Here is a 19,765-nt window from a genome sequence, read left to right on the forward strand (position 1 = left end):
GGTGGTCAGTGTACATCATAGCAAGTGGTCAAACTCCCAGTAGAACTCCTGGTTGAGGGGACAATTTTCATATTAGGCTTTTATTATATAGGATTCCACATATGAGTGCTATCATGTGATACTTGTCTTACTCTGACTGACTTATTTCACTTAGCATGATACTCTCCAGGTCCCTCCATGTTGTCTCAAAAGGTAAGATATTCTTTTTTACTGCTGCATAGTATTCCATGGTATAAATGTACCACAGCTTTCTTATCCACTCATCTACTAATGGGCATTTGGGCTGTTTACAGATCTTAGCTATTGTAAATTGCACTGCTATGAAAATAGGGGTGCATATATTTTTTTCTGATTGGTATTTCAGGTTTCTTAGGATATATCCCTAGAAGTGAGATCATTGGGACAAATGGTGGTTCCATATTTAATTTTTTTGAGGAAACTCTACTGTTTGCCATAATGGTTGCACCAGTCTGCATTCCCACCAGTAGTGTACTAGGGTTCTCTTTACTCCACATCCTCACCAGCACTTGTCATTTGTTGAAGGTAGCTATTTTGACAGGTGTGAAGTGACACCTCATTGTCATTTTAATTAACATCTCTCTGATTATCAGTGACTTTGAGCATTTTTTGATATGTTTCTTGGCCATCTGTATGTCCTCTTTGGAGAAGTGTCTATTTAGGTCTTTTGTCCATTTTTTAAATTGGATTGTTTGTCTTTCTCTGTTAAGTTGTATGAGTTCCTTATATATTTTGGAAATTAACCCCTTATCAGATATATCATTGGCAAATACATGCAGTGGGCTCTCTTTTCATTTTGTTGATAGTTTCTTTTGCAGTGCAGAAGCTTTTTATTTTGATGTAGTCCAGTTAGTTTATTTTTCTCATTAGCTTCCTTTACCCTAGGATATATATCAATAAACATATTGCTCTAAGAGATGTCTGAGATTTTGCTGCCAATGGTTTCCTTCAGGATTTTTATGGTTTCATTATTGACATTTGTTTATCCATTTTGAGATTATTCTTCTGTATGGTGTGAGTTTGTGGTCTATTTTCATTTTTTAAAGGAACCTATCCAATTTTCCAACACCATTTATTGAAAATACTGTCTTTACTCCATTGTATGCTCTTGCCTTCTTTGTCAAATATTAATTGAGCATGTTGGCTTTGGTTGATTTCTGGGTTCTCTGTTCTGTTTCATTGATCTATATGCCTGTTCTTTTGCTAGTACCTGGCTGTTTTGATTACAGTGGCTTTGTAGTATAACTTGATATCTGGTATAGTGATTTCTTCAATTTTGCTCTTCTTTCTCAAGAAAGAGCTATTCAGGCTACTTTTTTTGGTTCCATATAAATTTTTGAAGTGTTTGTTCTAGTTCTGTGAAATATGCCATTGGTATTTTAATAGGAATTCCATTGAATTTATACATTGCTTTGGGTAGTATAGCCATTTTAATGATGTTGATTCTAACAATCCATGAACATGGTATATTCTTCCCACTGTTTAATATCTTCCTCTATCTCTTTTGAAAGAGATAGTCCTGTAGCTTTTAAAGTACAGGTCTTTTACCTCCTCAGGTAAGTTTATTCCTACGGATCTTAATTTTTTATGATAATGGTAAAAGGGATATTTTTGTTTGTTTGTTCTTTTTCCAAAAGTTCATTATTGGTGTACAAAACTGCTATAGATTTCTGGGTATTAATTTTTTATCCTGCATTCTCACTGAATTCATTTATTAAGTCTAATATTTTTTATGGAGTCCTTAGAATTTTCTATGTACAATATCATGTCATCTGCAAATAATGACAGTTTAACTTCCTCCTTTCCAATTTGGATTTTTGATTACTTCTTCTTGTCCAATCACTTTGGCTAGGACTTCCAGTACTATCTATAATAATAAAAGCATAATATGCTAATTAGACCAGACAGCCGAATGACCTTCCTTGATGTCATTCCAGACATCCTTCCCAATGAAGTTGGGGGGGGGGGCGAGGCAGAGGTGGTTAGGGGCAATCAAGCAAGCAGGTGAGCAGTTAGGGGTGACCAGGCAGGCAGGCAGAGTAGTTAAGGGTGATCAGGTAGGCAAGCAAACAGTTAGGGGCAATAAGGCAGGCAGGTGAGTGGTTAGGTGTGATCAGGCAGGCAGGCAGAGAGTGTTAGGAGCCAGCAGTCCCAGATTGCGAGAGTGTGCAGGCCGGGCTGAGGGACCCTCTCCCCCCACCCCCTGCACAAATTCCGTGCACTGGGCCTCTAGTGTGAAATAAGAGTGGTGAAGGCAGACAAACCTGTCTTCTTCCTGTTTTTAGGGGAAATGGTTTTAGTCTTTTCCCATTAAGTATGACGATGGCTGTAGATTTTTCATATGTGTCCTTTATTACATTGAGTTATAATCCCTCTATTTCCACTTTGCTGAGAGTTTGTATCAAAAAAGACTATTGATTTTGTCAAATGCTTTCTCTGCATCAGTTGATATGATCTTGTGATTTTTATCTTCCAATCTGTTTATGTGATGTATCACATTTATTGATTTGTGAATATTGTACCAGTCTTGCATCCCTGGAATAAATCCCACTTGTTCATGCTGTATGATCTTTTCAATGTATTGATAGATCCGATTTGCTAATATTTTGTTGAGGATTTTAGCACCTATGTTCATCAGGAAAATTGGGCTGTAATTCTCTATCTTTGTAGTGTCTTTATCTGGTTTTGGAATGAGGGTATTGCTGGCCTCAGAAGAAGAGCATAATTTGAGGAGAATAGGTGTTATTTCTTCTATGAGTGTTTGGTAAAACTCCCCTGTGAAGATGTCTAGAACAGAGTTTTTGTTTGCTGGGAGTTTTTTATTTATTTTTTATTACTGCTTCAATTTTATCAATAGTTATTGGCCTATTCGGGTTTTCTGATTCTTCCTGGTTGAGCTTTGGAAGAGTGTATTTTTCTAGGAATATGTTCATTTTATCCAGGTTGCCCAGTTTGTTGTAAAATAGCTATTCATAATATTTTTTATGATCCTTTGTATTTCTGTAGAGTCAATTATTACTTTACCTCTTTCATTTCTGATATATATATATATATATATATATATATATATATATATATATATTAGTCTCTATGTCATTTATTTCTGCTCTGATCTTAATGATCTTAATTATTTCATTCCTTCTACTTTGGGCTTTTATTGCTGTTCTCTTTCTATTTTTTTAAGTTTTAGTTTTTAAAAATATTATTAATTATATTTTGTTGTTGTTTTTTGAGGCTATGAATTTCAACCTTGTAAATGCTTTTCCTGTTTCCCATAAATTTTGTGTTGTTATGTGTTCCTTTTCATTTGTTCCCAGGAACTTTTTTATTTCTCCCTTGATCTCTTTGGTAACTCATTCCTTATTTAATAACATACTATTTGGCTTCCATGTGTATGAATGTTTTTTAGTGTTTTTATTGTAGTTTATTTTTCATTTCATGTCATTGTGATCTGAGAAGATGGTTGATATGTTTTCAATTTTCTTGAATTTGTAGAGACTTAGTTCGTGTCCTAACATTTGGTCTATCTTTGAAAATGTCCCATGTGCACTTGAGAATAATGTATATTCTATAGCTTTGGTGTGAAATGTTCTGAAGATTTCGATTAAGTCCATCGGATCTAGTGAGTTGTTTTAATATATTTGGATGCACTTATGTTGGGTACATATATGTTTTCCAAGGTTATATCTTCTTGTTGTATCGATCCCTTTACTATCATGAAGTGGCCTTCATCATCTCTCTTTATGGCCTTCACTTTAAAGTCTATTTTGTCAGATATGAGTATTGCCACCCCAGCCATTTTTTTTTTCATTTCCATTTGCCTGAAATATTTTTCCCATCCCTTAACTTTCATTCTTTATGAATCTTTTGGTCTGAGGTGGGTCTGGTAGACAGTATATATGTGGGTCATGTTTTCTCATGCATTAATCTACCCTATATCTTTTTATTGGAGCATGCACACCATTTATATTTAAGAATATTATTGATAAGGTACATATTTCTCACCATTCTTATGCTTTATGCCTGTGTTCCTCTCTCTCTCTCTCTCTCTCTCTCTCTCTCTCTCTTCCTTACAATAGTCCCTTTAGCAATTCTTGCAGTGTTGGTTTGGTGGTAGTTAACTCTTTAAGCCTTTTGTGTCTGCAAAGCTCTTTATTTCAACTTTGATTTTGAATGATAGCCTAGCTGGATAGAGTAGTCTTGGGTTCAGTCCCTTGGTTTTCATTACTTTGTATACTTCATGCCATTCCCTCTGGCTTGAAGTGTTTCTATTGAGAAGTCAGCTGTCAGTATAATGGAAGCTCCCTTGTAGTTAACTTTCTGTCTCTCTTGCAGCCTTTAATATTCTTCCTTTGTATTTAATATGAGCCATTTTAATTATTATGTGCTTAGGTTTGTGTCTTTTGGAGTTCATCTTGATTGGGACTCTCTGTGTTTCCTGAAATTAAGTGACTTATTTCTTCACCAAGTTAGGGAAATTTTCTGCCATTAATCTTCAATCTGGTTCTCTATTCCTTTCAGATTCTTCTCCTTCTGGTACCCCTATCATATGAATGTTGTTATGTTTCATGTTGTCCCAAAGCTCCTGCTTTTTAATTTTTTTTCCTATTTGATGCTCTGAATGGGTGTTTTTTCCTACCTCGTCTTCTAATTAGCTAATTTGGCCCTTGGTTTCTTCTAGTCTATTGTTGAATCCTTCCAGGGTGTTCTTTATTTACCTATGTCATTCCTCATTTGCAATTGATTCTTATTTCTTATTTCAACCTTTATTTTCATGTTGATGGAGTTCTCATTAAGTCCCTTATAATTCTCATTAAGTTTTTTGTTGTTCTCACTGAATTGTTTGAGCACCCTTATTACCATTACTCTTAAATCTTTATGTGAAAAGTAACTTGTCTCCATTTCATTTCATTCCTTTTCTGGTGATTCTTCCTTTTCTTTCATTTCAGGGGTGTTTTTTTGTTTGTTTGTTTGTTTCCCCATTTTTACTGTCCCTTTGTTTTTGTTTCTATGTATTAGATCAAACTTCTATGTCTCCCAGACTTTGTGGGGTGCTCTTATGTAGTAGCTCTTTTGTAGGCCCCATTGGTGCAGTCTCTTAAATATCCTGAACTGGGTGCTCTAGGAAATCCCCTTACTGATTTATTTGGGTTCTCCTGTTGTAGTTAGGTCTTGACTATCATTGTCCCTTTGTTGATGGAGTCTTCTCTCAGGCTGACTATGTTACTTACCCCCAACCACATTGTGCAAGCTATTGTCAAGGTGCTGACAAACCAGAACAAAATATAACACAACAAAACATGAAACAGAAGAAACAAAACAAAAATATACACAAGACCCACACAGTAACAACAAAAGCAACCTCCTGAGAAGAGAAAATTAGGAAAGAGAATATAGAGCAAGAATGATGAAAAAAATAAAGAAAATGTATGAGAAGAAAACAAAACAAATCACAAACAAAAAAAAGAAATGCCTTCCCCATGTTGCTCAGTGGTTGAGCATTGACCCAAGAACCAAGAGGCCACTTGTTCGATTCCCAGTCAGAGCACATGCAAGGGTTGTGGGCTTGATCCCCTTTGGGGGTGTTCAGGAGTAAGCCAATCGATGATGTTTCTCTCTCATTGATGTTTATATCTCTCTATCCCTCTTGCTTCTTCTCTCTCTAAAAAATCAGTAAAGAGGAGAAACCAAGATGGCAGCATAGGTAAACACTGGAAATTGCTGCCTCGCACAACCACTCCAAAAATACAACTAAAAGACAAAACGGACATCATCCAGAACCACAGGAAGGCTGGCTGAGTGGAAATTCTACAACTAGAAGGAAAGAGAAAAGCACACTGAGACTCAGAGGAGGTACAGAAGTAAAGTGCAGAGGTATGGAGGCACAGGCAGAAAGGGCTGGCAACTGAGGATGCGGTTGTTTTTTTCAATCGGGAAGGAGTCTCAAGCTCCAGACTGCTCTGAACTCCAGTTCTGGGCGAGTCTCTGGGGACCCAGACACATACGGGGAGAAACTGAACTGCCTGACGTCCAGCAGAACACAAGGGCGGCTTTCTCTCAGAGGTGCTTGCAGCGATTACCAAGACACTGAGACCCGGGGCCTCTTAGGGCAGGGCTGAGGATCAGCCATAGCTGTTTGCTCCAACCTGTTGATTCCCTGAGACCCTGCCCAACCCAAGCTGTGCGCAGAGGCTTTTGCATATGAAAGGGCCTGGCCCTTTGCATTCTAAAATTACCTAACAAACTGCAGCTGGGTCAGAGAGACCCAGAACATCTAAAAGAAGGCCCAAGGCCCCACAGCAGCTTGCATTGCTTCACAGCTGGACATCATCTGGGCACCTCCAAACCCCAAACAAAGAAGAGGAATCTGCAGATCTCTCCATAGCTCTTGCTGGGTAGCCTCAGGCAGAGGCTAAATTAGCACCTCCTTAGAGATCCAAGAGCCAGTGTACCCAGTGGTCAGAGTGGGACCATCCAGATTACAACTCCTCAGATCCATACGGGACACACTCATGGGGCAGACTCAGTGAGCACCAAAGCCCCACTGAAGCAAGTCTTGCCCCAGAAGGATATCTCCAGCACAGAAGTTCTCCCACTGAAGACACAGCTGATTCTCACAGCCAATTGTCCTGGAGGTCAATTCCTCCCAGTGATACCTACAACAATCAAGACTTAACTACAGAAAAAGGAGGGAAAATGGCGACCAGCAGGAAGGTAGGGAGGGAGAGAATGTGAGAGCGCAAGGAAGTGATAGAGGAGTGTGTGGACCTGTGTGGTGTGTGTGTGTGTATGAGCTAGGGACAGTTAGATTCTGCAGGTCTTCAAAGGAGCTGCTAAACCGGGCAGTCTTAGGCGGCGGAGCCCCGCTCCCTGCGTGGACACTTCTGGGCAGCCGGCACGGGCACAGTGACCACGCCATCTTGGGAAACAGAGCTGCTTGAGACTAGGATCCTGGCCTCAGCATCACCCAGTCTGATCTCAGATGCATACGAGGACCCTGCAGCCACTGGGGACAGAGACCTGTGACCACAGCTTCAGACCTGCAGACACCAAAAGTTCAGAAATCCCCGCGGCAGATCCATGAGTAACAGAGCCCATCCCCCCATCCCGCAGGCTCTGGGGCAGCGCCATAGTAACTGATAGACCCACCCCTTGCCGGGGCCTCAGCACTGCCACAGGAATTTTAGCCTGGAAGTGTGCGAGCACCTTGGAACTGATCCCTCTTAGGGCTGGGTTCAGCAGTCCTGGGCTGGGAGCAAATGCACGCGCGAACACAGGGAGGGAACTGATCCTACAGGCACTACCGGCTTTGGAGCCCTCGGCTGGAAACAATTGTGCAAACACCGGGAATTTGTCCCACAGAGCACAGGCCCAGGGACCCTGATTCTCTGGACAGGAGGCAGCACCAAGCACCAGTGACTTGACTGTGTTTCTTATCACCTGCGCCTGAGATCCTGATTCCCTGTGCATTCATACTAAGAGCCAGTGACTCCAATTCCTGGTGCAAGGGCACACAGAGGCCCTGATTCTCAAGGCGAGGTCTCGCAAAGCAACAGAGACTCTGATACTGGATTCCTGGGGAACTCTGAATCCTGGCGCAAGCTAGGGGGCGCTGATTTTCAACACGCTCCAGGGGGGTCTCTGTTTCAGCACGGTGCAGGCAGGGTCCCTGATTATAAGGGCGCGCACTAGGCCACATTGAGCGCTGGCAACACTGAGTCTGACCGAGCCTGGTTCAAACCAACCCACAACAACCACACATCTTAGTGTCAGAGCTCTTCAGTGACACTAGGGTGGTGGGAGGCTCCCACTACACACGGCCCAGGCCCAGGCAACTCGACGTTTGAATCATCGGGAGATAATCAGAATGAAGAGACGACACAACACCCAGAGGAAAGACAATGAGGAGTCGCCAAGAAAGGAAATTAATGAAGTTGAAGCATGCAACATGACAGAAAAAGAATTCAGAATAATGGTTATACAATTCATTCACCGGATGGATGATAAAATCAACAACCTATGCAAGAGTCAGGAAGAAATGAAAAGTGATATAGCTACAATCGAAAACACCATGGAAAGTTTCAAAAGAAGGCTAAAAGAAGCAGAGGACCAAATTAGTGAGTTAGAAGATAAAGCAGAGAAACAAGCTCAATCTGAACAGCAACTGGAGAAAAAAAATTTAAAAAGCAGGAGGAGAGCCTAAGGGAGCTTTGGGACAACATGAAACGAGGTAACATACGCATAATAGGGCTGCAAGAAGGACAAGAAGAGCAGCAAGGATTAGAAAATCTATTTGAAGAAATAATGACAGAAAACTTCCCAGATATGGGGAAGAAAAAAGTTACACAAGTACAGAGAGTCCCAAGCAAGATGAACCCCAAAAGACCCACACCAAGACACGTCATAATAACGATGGCAAATGTACAAGACAAAGAGAGAATCTTAAAGGCTGCAAGAGAGAAACAGAGAGTTACCTACAAAGGATCCCCCATCAGATTATCAAATGATTTCTCAACAGAAACACATCAGGCCAGAAAAGAATGGACAGAAATTTACAAAGTGATGCAAAGCAAAGGACTGAATCCAAGAATACTCTATCCAGCAAGGCTATCATTCAAAATTGAAGGGGAAATAAGAAGCTTCACAGACAAAAAAAGGCTAAAGGAATTTATCACCACCAAGCCAGCAATGCAAGAAATGCTAAAGGGACTGGTGTAAAAAGAAGCAATAAAAAGCTCAGAAAGAAAACAGGCACACAAAAAAAGAAATGGCTACAAACAAGTACCTTTCAATAATAACTTTAAATGTAAATGGACTAAATGCTAAAACCAAAAGACATCGAGTGGCTGAATGGATAAAAAACCATGACCCATACATTTGCTGTCTACAAGAGACCCACCTCATTAGAAGGGACTCACACAGGCTGAAAGTGAAGGGATGGAAAAATATCTTTCAGGCAAATGGAAAGGAAAAATAAAGCTGGGGTAGCAATACTTATATCGGACAAAATAGACCTCAAAGTAAAGGCCATAACCAGAGATAAGGAAGGCCACTTCATACTACTAAAGGGATCAATACAACAAGAGGATATAACCCTGGTAAACATACATGCACCCAAAGCAGGAGGACCCAAATACATAAAAAACTCCTGGAAGATATCAAACGAGAGATCGACAACAATACAATCATAGTAGGGGACTTTAATACACCACTGACATCACTGGATAAATCCTCTAGACAAACAATCAGCAAAGAAATAGCAATCCTAAAGGACTCACTAGATCAGATGGACTTAATTGACATCTTCAGAACACTTCACCCCAAAGCCACGGAATATACATTCCACTCAAGTGCTCATGGGACAGATTCAAAAATAGACCACATATTGGGTCACAAACAAAGTTTCCCCAAATTCAAGAAGATTGAAATTATACCAAGCATGTTCTCAGACCACGATGGCATAATATTAGAAATAAACTACAATAAAAACAACCCAAAATACTCAAACACTTGGAAGCTGAATAGCATGTTATTAAATATTGATTGGGTTACCGATGACATCAAAGAAGAAATTAAAAACATCCTGGAAACTAATGACAATGAAAACACAACAATCAAAAACCTATGGGACACAATGAAAGCAGTCCTGAGAGGCAAGCTTATAGCTCTTCAGGCCTATCTCAAAAAACAAGAAAAAATGGTAGTGAATCATCTAACTCTACAACTCAAAGAATTAAAAAGAGAGCAACAAGAAAAGCCCAGAGTGAGCAGAAGGAAGGAGATAATAAAGATTAGAGCAGAAATAAATGACATAGAGACCAAAAAAACAATACAGAAAATCAATGAAACCAAGAGCTGGTTCTTTGAAAGGATAAACAAGATTGACAAACCTCTAGCCAGACTCACCAAGAAGCAAAGAGAGAGGACCCAAATAAACCAAATCAGAAATGATAGAGGCGAAATAACAACAGACCCTACAGAAATACAAATGATTATTAAAAAATACTATGGACAGCTCTACTCCAACAAACTAGACAACCGGGAGGAAATGGACAAATTCCTAGAAAAATACAACATTCCAAAACTCAGTCAGGAAGAATCTAAAAATCTCAATAGTCTAATAACTACGGAAGAAATTGAAGCAGTCATCAAAAAGCTTCCAGCAAACAAAAGCCCAGGACCAGACGGCTTCACAGGGGAGTTTTACCAAACATTCAAGGAAGAACTAAAACCTATCCTCCTCAGACTACTACAAAAAATTCAAGAGGAAGGAACACTTCCAAGCTCATTCTATGAAGCCAGCATCACCATAATACCAAAACCAGGTAAAGACAACACAATGAAAGAGAATTATAGGCCAATATTCCTCATGAACATATATTGCCAAAATCCTCAATAAAATCTGAGCAAATCGGATCCAGCAGTACATCAGAAAGATCATACACCATGACCAAGTAGGATTTATCCCAGGGATGCAAGGATGGTACAATATCCGCAAATCAATAAACTTGATACACCACATAAACAAATTGAAAATAAACACCACATGGTCATATCAATTGATGCAGAAAAAGCGTTTGACAAAATTCAACACCCATTTTTGATAAAAACTCTCAGCAAGGTGGGAATAGAAGGATCATACCTCAACATAATAAAAGCCATATATGACAAACCCACAGTCAACATCATACTCAATGGACAAAAACTAACACCATTTCCCCTAAGAACAGGAACAAGACAGGGATGCCCACTCTCACCACTCTTGTTCGACATAGTACTGGAAGTATTAGCCATTGCAATTAGAGAAGAAGAAGAAATAAAAGGCATCCAAATTGGAAAAGAGGAAGTAAAACTGTCCTTATTTGCAGATGACATAATACTGTACATAGAGAACCCTAAAGACTCCATCAAAAAACTATTAGACTTAATAAAAGAATTCGGCAATGTAACAGGATACAAAATTAATGCCAAGAAATCTATATCATTTCTATACACCAATAGTAAACTTGCAGAAAGATAGACTAAAAAAACAATCTCATTTACCATCGCACCAAAAAAATTAAGATACCTAGGAATAAACTCAACTAAAGAGGTAAAAGACCTCTACTCAGAAAACTACAGGACGTTGAAAAAAGATAGAGGAAGACATAAAGAGATGGAAGAACATACCATGTTCTTGGATTGGTAGAATCAACATCATTAAAATGTCCATACTACTCAAAGCAATCTATAAATTCAATGCACTTCCCATTAAAATACCAACAGCATATTTCACAGACCTAGAATGAACTCTTCAAAAATTCATCTGGAATAAAAAAAGACCCCAATAGCTGCAGCGATCTTGAGAAAGAACAAAGTAGGTGGGATCTCAATACCAGATATCAAGCTGTATTACAAAGCCACTGTTCTCAAAACTGCCTGGTACTGGCATAAGAACAGATATATAGATCAATGGAATAGAATAGAGAGCCCAGAAATCGGCCCGAACCAATATGCTCAATTAATATTTGACAAAGGTGGCAAGAACATACAATGGAGTCAAGATAGTCTCTTCAATAAATGGTGTTGGGAGAATTGGACAGATACAGGCAAAAAAATGAAACTAGACCACCAACTTACACCATACACAAAAATAAACTCAAAATGGATAAAGGACTTAAATATATGATGGGAAACCATAAAAATACTAGTAGAATCCAAAGGCAACAAAATCTCAGACATATGCCGAAGCAACTTCTCCGATACAGCTCCTAGGGCATTGGAAACTAAAGAGAAAATAAACAAATGACACTACATCAAAATAAAAAGCTTCTGCACAGCAAAAGAAACCATCAACAAAACCAGAAGAAAACACACTACATGGGAGAACATATTTGCCAATGTTATCACTGATAAGGGTTTAATCTCTAACATTTATATGGAACTCATACAACTCAACAAAAGGAAGATAAACAATCCAATCAAAAAAATGGGCAAAGGACCTAAATAGACACCTTTCAAAAGAGGACATTCAGAAAGCCAAGAGACATATGAAAACATGCTCAAAGTCACTAATCATCCGAGAGATGCAAATTAAAACAACAATGAGGTACCATCTCACACCTGTCAGAATGGCTATCATCAACAAATCAACAAACGACAAGTGCTGGAGAGGATGTGGAGAAAAAGAAACACTCGTGCACTGCTGGTGGGAATGCAGACTGGTGCAGCCACTATGGAAGACAGTATGGAGTTTCCTCAAAAAACTAAAAATGGAACTCCCATTTGACCCTGTGATCCCACTTCTAGGAATATATCCCAAGAAACCAGAAACACCAATCAGAAAGGATCTATGCACCCCTATGTTCATAGCAGCACAATTCACCATAGCTATGATCTGGAAACAGCCTAAGTCCCCATCAGTAGATGAATAGATTAGAAAACTGTGGTACATCTACACAATGGAATACTATGCTGCTGTAAAAAAGAAGGAACTCTTACCATTTGCAACAGCATGGATGGAACTGGAGAGCATTATGCTAAGTGAAATAAGCCAGTCAATGAAGGAAAAATACCACATGATCTCACCCATTTATGGATAATAAAGACCATAGTAAACTTTTGAACAAAAATATATACAGAGGCAGAGCTGCCTCGAACAGACTGTGAAACTACAGCGGGAAGGCCGGGGAGGGATGGGGGGCTGGGGGGGGGGGTAAGAGATCAACCAAAGGACTTGTATGCATGCATATAAGCATAACCAATGGACATAAGACACTGGGGGGTAGGGGAGGCCGGGGGATTGTCAAGGGCTGGGGAAAAAAAGGAGACATATGTAATACTCTTTGTAATACTTTAAGCAATAAAAAAAAATTAAAAAAAATAAAAAAATTACAAAATTAAAAAAGGACTTAACTACAAGACTGTGCACAAAGCCCATAAAGGGGTGCACCAAGAGTGTCTACCTCAGGTAATTGGGGAGGCTGAGCCACTGGGCCCTATAGGACACCTAGCACAGAAAGCCACTCTATCAACACAAAGAAGCATAAAAAATGCGGAGACAAAGAAACAAGTCACAAATGACAGAAATGGAGGAAAGCAAACTACTAGATATAGAGTTCAAAACCACAGTTATAATTTTTCAAGAACTTTCTAGAAACCACCGATAAATGTAGTGAGACCCTCAATAAATCTTGTGAGACCTTTGAGCATATGGAAAAGGACCAACTAGAAATTAAGCATACACTGACTGAAATAAAGAATATTATACAGAGTTCCAACAGCAGACTAGAGGATCGCAAGAATCAAGTCAAAGAATTGAAATACAAAGAATCAAAAAACACCCAACCAGAAAAACAAAAAGAAAAAAGAATCCAAAAATATGAAGATAGTGTAAGGAGCCTCTGGGACAACGTCAAGTGTACCAACATCCAAATTATGGGGGTGCCAGAAGAAGAGAGAAAGCAAGATATTGAAACCTATTTGAAGAAATAATGACAGAAAACTTCCCCCACCTGGTGAAAGAAATAGACTTACAAGTCCAGGAAGCACAGAGAACCCCAAACAAAAGGAATCCAAAGAGGACCACACCAAGACACATCATAATTAAAATGCCAAGAGCAAAAGACAAAGAGAGAATCTTAAAAGCAGCAAGAGAAAAACAGTCAGTTACCTACAAGGGAGTACCCATATGACTGTGAGCTGATTTCTCAACAGAAACTATGCAGGCCAGAAGGGAGTGGCAAGAAATATTCAAAGTGATGAATAGCAAGAACCTACAACCAAGATTACTCTACGCAGCAAAGCTATCATTCAGAATTGAAGGTTAGATAAAGAGCTTCACAGATAAGAAAAAGCTAAAGGAGTTCATTACCACCAAACCAGTATTATATGAAATGCTGAAAGGTATCCTTCAAGAAGAGGAAGAAGAAGAAAAAGGTAAGATACAAATTATGAACAACAAATACACATCTATCAACAAGTGAATCTAAAAATCAATTGAATAAATAATCTTATGAACAGAATAAACTGGTGATTATAATAGAATCAGGGGCATAGAAAGGGAGTGGACTGACTATTCTCAGGGGGGAAAGGGGTGTGGGGGTGCGGGAAGAGACTGGACAAAAATCGTACACCTATGGATGAAGACAATGGGGGGGGGTTAGGGCAGAGGGTGGGGTGGGAACCAGGTGAAGGGGAGTTATGGGGGGGAAAAAGAGGAACAACTGTAATAATCTGAACAATAAAGATTTAATTTTAAAAAATTAAAAAATCAGTAAAGAAATATTTTTTTAAAAAAAATGTGGGGAGGAAGGAATATGTAGATTCAGATCTGAACTAAATAAAATAATATAAAGTATTAGGGGATTCGGGGAAGGAAAATGGTTTAAAATAAAGGAGGAAGGAAAGGTCAAAAAAGAAGAGAAAAAATGTCAAAGGAAAATAGAGGAGAATGTAGATAGTCCTAAAATAAGAAAAGGGGGGTGGGGAATGAAAAAACTCAAGACAAGAAATGAGAGAAAGAAAAGAAAAAAAATGAGTAGTGAAAAAAGAGAAAAAAAAATTGAGTAAGAAAATGGAAAAAGAAAATTAGATATAGGAACAAAACAACAGAGACTAGAATAATAACAAATCAGTAAAGCAGATAGATAAAGAAGATTAATTTTAAAAGGGACAAAAAGAAATAAAAGAAAAAAGATAAAACAATGCAGGGATCCTGAGGGTGGGACAGGCTGAATCATCTAGGGTAGTTTTTTTTTTCCTTCCCTGAGGCTACTGGAAGCAGCTAGCTCCTCTCAGGAAAAATGGCTGTTTTGGTTTGAAGGTCTATGACCAAATACTCCTGGCTGCTGCTTTTCCACATCTCCCCACAATGCTTCCCATACTTAGGCACCTTGAGTCTCCGTCTCCCTCCCTGCACCAAAGCCTTGGGTGAGTATCTGCAAATAAAAACTCCTTTGCTCTGAGTTTAAAAAACAAAACAACAATAACAAAAACTGCATCTTTCTCTCCAACTGGTTCTGGTCTACTGCCTCCAGACTCCACCACAACCAGCAACCCTGTGGCCTTTCATGGCTGGTCTCGATTCTGGTGCTCCAGCCTGTGGATCTCAGCCTGTGTTCCAGGCCTCTATCCTCTGAGGGAACTGACCCTCCCATAGCTGGGAGCTCCCTCCTCACTCTTGGCCCATTGGCCTGCCACCTGTGAAAGCTGGGTCAGCTACCCTCATGACCTCACCTTTCCTACCAATCTCCAGGTATTTTCTGTCCTTCCTTGATATAAGTCTCCTCCTCAGCTGGACCTCAGTTAGTAATTCCAGGTGAATGTTGTCCAATTTAGTTGTATTTACAGTCTGGCCCTAGGACGAGGTGCACAATAGTCTGACTATTCAGCCACCATTTTTTCTCCCCCCAGTAGTTCACTCTTAATCTCCTTAATTGCATGCTTCATTTCCAGGATTTCTGATTGGTTCTTTTTTTCTAATATATTTTTATTGATTTCAAAGAGGAAAGAAGAGGGAGAGAGATAGAAATATCAATGATGCCTCCTGCACGCCCCCTACTGGGGATCGAGCCTGTAACCCAGGCATGTGCCCTTGACTGGAATCTAACCCGGGACACTTCAGTCCACAGGTCAATGCTCAACCACTGAGCCACTCCAGCTGAGCCTGATTGGTTCTTTTTAAAGTTTCAATCTCTTTAATAAAGTACTCGTTTTGTTCATTGATTTGTTTTCTGAGTGCACTGAATTGCCCATCTGTATTTTTTTGCATCTGGTTGAGTATTTTCGGAGCTTCAATCTTGAAATCTCTGTCATTTATATCACATATTTCCATGTGTTCCAGCTTGCTTTCTGAGGATTTTTCATTTTCTTTCTGATCATCCTCATTACTGTGGTTATTCATAGTATTTGCTATTCTCCTTTGCCTAGGCATGAATATCTGTCTATATTAATGACCTTCTGTATAGCAGCTTTCTTTGAAGAGGTCTTTCTGCTATTTTCCAGTAGATGGCACTGAATCACAAGATTTTATCTCTGTGATCTTCCAGTCTTGACCTCCACAGCTTCTGTGAAGCAGTACAACCACTCTGATTGGGAGTGGGCTTTGTTTTGCCCTCACTGCAATAGGGATCCATCACAGAGGGAAACAGCAGTTCTACTGCAACAGCTCTTGGTTTACAGATAATATGCTCCTGGACCTGACTCCAAGGTCAATGGGAGGCAAGTTTTGGGAGTCTAAATGACAGCAGGGCTCTGTGGTTCCATTTCTTTGTCTGAAACACCAGCAACCAGCTCAACATTGGAAACTGCATGGCAGAACCTCATGTTCTGTCAGAAGTCTACTGACTCAGACAATGTTTGCTTCCTCACTGCTCACTGTACTGGGCTGCTCCCTGCAGCTCTCTGTTCCTCCTAGTTGAAGGAAGTGCCTGCTGCTGCCAGATTTCTCCTATTCCCAGCCAGGCCACAAGCTTCTGGCTGCAGGGCTGCATCTGTGGACTATCTGTGCTTTCTTCCCTTTTCCTCTCCCCACTTATTCCAGGTTACCCACCTTTAAATATTTCAATGCCCAGATTTCTCAGGCATGTGTCAGTGTTGAGCAGGGATTTGTTTGTTGAATTATAGTTGGTTAACTTGTTGAAATTCAGGAGGAGAAGACAAGGTGCATTATCATGCCGCCATTCCTCTGATGTCACTTTTCAGGAGATTCTTAGCTTTCTTCTGAAGGTTGATTGTCACTTTCCTCCTATGTCACACTTCTAAATATTCTCCAAAGTTCATCTGTAATGCTTTTGTCTATAGTTACCTGATTGTTAAGATGCTATTACTCAACATGATTTAGGACTGACATATTTATTGTTTAGGCAGAGGCAGCTCTTTGAGATAGAAGGCTGACACATTGGCATACCCCAGGATGTATGAGAGTTAATTTTTGCTCTGGAGCATACTTCAGAGAAAATTACCAAGCTGTTAGCCCAGTTGAACAAATCAAAGGGGCAATTTTGAAGCTCATGGGATTCCAGGAATCAGTCTTCAAGGGTAGGTGTGGACCACGGCACTTTGGAGGGGAGCTGGATATAAAAATGTATCAGGTATTGCAAAGACCACTGCTGCGTTTGATGATTCACTAGGAGGACCCACAGCACTCCATATGTAGTTATAATCAGCAAAGAAAAGAGGTATATGTGATGCAGTTCTGAAGAAACCAGGCTTAAGCTTATAAGTGTTCTCTTCCAGTGACTACACAGGATACATTTAATTCCTCTAGCAACAGGTTGTGACATTGGGCAATGTTGTCCGCCAGGGAAGCCCATTTAGAGACTCAACTGGTCACATACCAAAATTGCCAGTTTCCCAGAATAAAAGCAGATGCTCAGCATCAGTCATTGTTTTTATAGCTTAGTCACAGTAACAAAACTATATCTGTTCTGGGACTGATAAGAATCTTTCTGAAATCCAAGTTCCCAGATTCCAGCCAAGCACCAACCTTATAAGCAGGCATTTCTAAGGATAGCACACTCTCAGGCCAGCTATGTGACCCCCTTTTTTATATATTAGGTGACCTAGGTTCAATAAACAATGCAGCCAAGCTATTTCCAAATATTTTAAGATAGACAAATCAATGGAAACTGAGTACAAATTGTCCACCTACTTCCTCAGTTCAATATCAGAAGGCTTCAGGACAAATATAATCATTTAGACTAACATGGAAAGGGGTCATCTAAAGCCCCAGTACATGTGCTTCAGAACTCTGGTAGAATGTTGTACATCTCATACATTTCTGAGTCTGTCATGATGCCCCTGCTTCAGGAGGTTGCTGAGATAGTTCAACACAAGTTGTTGGGTGAATTGCTAATCTGACCTAGGTTGTTGTTTTTTATTTCTTCCTTTTCACCATTTTTCTTTATTCACCCATTACCATTGAGTCCACTCATCAGAACTCCTGACATATGAATAGAGAGGAATATAACCCCATATTATTTTGTGAGACCACTAATCATAATAATAGATTATATTTCTTCTTGAGTTGTATAATATGTCAGGTCCTTAAATGTATCAACTGACTTAATCCTCACAAATAACAATATCATAAATTAGATATTGTTATTGTCCCAGTTTTACAGATGAGAAAACTGAGGCACAGAGAGCATTAGTACAATCTTGAGTTCACCAAAATTAATGAGGCAGGGAGTGATTTAAACCCAACTGGCATGACTCCAAAGCCCACACTCTTTACCACTTCTCTTTTATTGAAGGCCCAGAGTTGTCTTTAAGATAATCTGTTATGTGGACTATATTCTCGTTGGTTCTGTCTCTTATGTTTATTTTCTATATTTTTATTGATTTCATAGAGAGGAAGGGAGAGGGAGAAAGAGATAGAAACATCAATGATGAGAGAGAATCATTGATTGGCTGCCTCCTGCATGCCCCCTACTGTAGATTAAGCCTGAATTCAGGGCATATACCCTAACCAGGGGTTGAACCACATACTCCTGGTTCATGGGTCAACACTCAACCACTGAGCCACAGAGGCCAGGCTGACTCTTATAATTACTGGCCAATTCTCTTTACTTCTTTTATTCGCTGAAGTCTCTGAGTATTTTTTTTTTGCAAAGTAGATTTTTCCCAATAATTATTTTCATCTTTTATCATTTACAGTTATGTCAAGTCATACCTTCTTCCTGACAAATCTAGAAATAATAAGCGCAAGACTAAAATCAGAACTGGCATCAATCCAGAATTCAATGAAACACTAAAAGTAAGTAAATAGTCTCTCACAGTAACTCTAGTGATACTGTTCACAACCTCATTGGTTTAGAAGTAACTACAGAGAATTTGCATGTATATTTTATAAAAGTAGAATTTGAATAAATTAATATAATACTCTTGGCTTTCCTAACAGTTTTTTTTTGGAAAAGAAACAATGTAAACCACTCTTTATTTCTCTGCTGATGCTAAAGTTGAAGCTTAAGTAGAGAAGATCCAGTAAAATTATATCTTCGCTGGCACAAAAAATCTTGTCCAAAAAATATATTTTACCCTTGGGAAAACTGTTTTTTTCTAGTTCCCCACAAAAGGAAGTTTGTCATTGACTTAGCAGGTCATTTTGTACACACTCATTGTTCTGGTAACACGAATATGTGCTGTTTCTTGTTAAGATTTCAGAATTTGGCTAAATACTAGTATAGGCATGTGGTTAATGGATAGTGGAGATACAGAGTTAGATTTGTGGTATATGAGAGAAAGTGACCTAGATAAGTTATGACGCAGGCCTCAATCCTAGAAAAATTACTTTTCCCCATTGGCTTCCATGTAACAACACTGTTTCTCACCCTGGATCAATCTAGACTGGTAAGAAAAATCATGGAGACTAGAATGTAGAGATTATTGTCAGTAACAGGGAAACTTATGCATCTTGTGGACAGAATGATGGATCCAATGTCCAGCATAGCAGGAAGTTGGTGAGGGCATGAGTCAGTGGGGTCATGTGCAGAAACAGGAGGCAATATCAAGGCAGAGAAAAATGAGAATAAATAAATATAGGTTGAGGGTTAATACAGTGACCATAATAGGATAGCAGAGCTGAGACTATAGAGAATAGATAAACAGAGTGATATGGCAAATTCAGGAAGCAGTGAGCCAAGGTTAATCATGTCCGGAACAGCAAGGAATCGGTATAGATGCAAATCCAAGATCAGGAATCAGTTAGTCTGAAGCATGTCCTAGGTGGTAGTTGAATAAAACAAGCAGAAAGCTTGAGGGTGTA

General features: G+C 39.4%; 1 protein-coding gene across 2 annotated transcripts in view; it reads left to right on the forward strand.

Moving 5' to 3' along the window:
• Window positions 1–19,765, forward strand: part of SYTL5 (synaptotagmin like 5) — a 238,301-nt gene that overhangs the window by 150,436 nt on the left and 68,100 nt on the right. For both annotated transcript variants that reach the window (XM_023763930.1, XM_023763935.1), the window contains one exon: window positions 18,658–18,757. In XM_023763930.1, the coding sequence (XP_023619698.1) occupies window positions 18,658–18,757 (100 nt within the window). The remainder of the gene's footprint in view (window positions 1–18,657; window positions 18,758–19,765) is intronic.

This window comes from Myotis lucifugus, unplaced genomic scaffold (genome assembly GCF_000147115.1).
Source record: "Myotis lucifugus unplaced genomic scaffold, Myoluc2.0 scaffold_4, whole genome shotgun sequence".
Taxonomy (NCBI): domain Eukaryota; kingdom Metazoa; phylum Chordata; class Mammalia; order Chiroptera; family Vespertilionidae; genus Myotis; species Myotis lucifugus.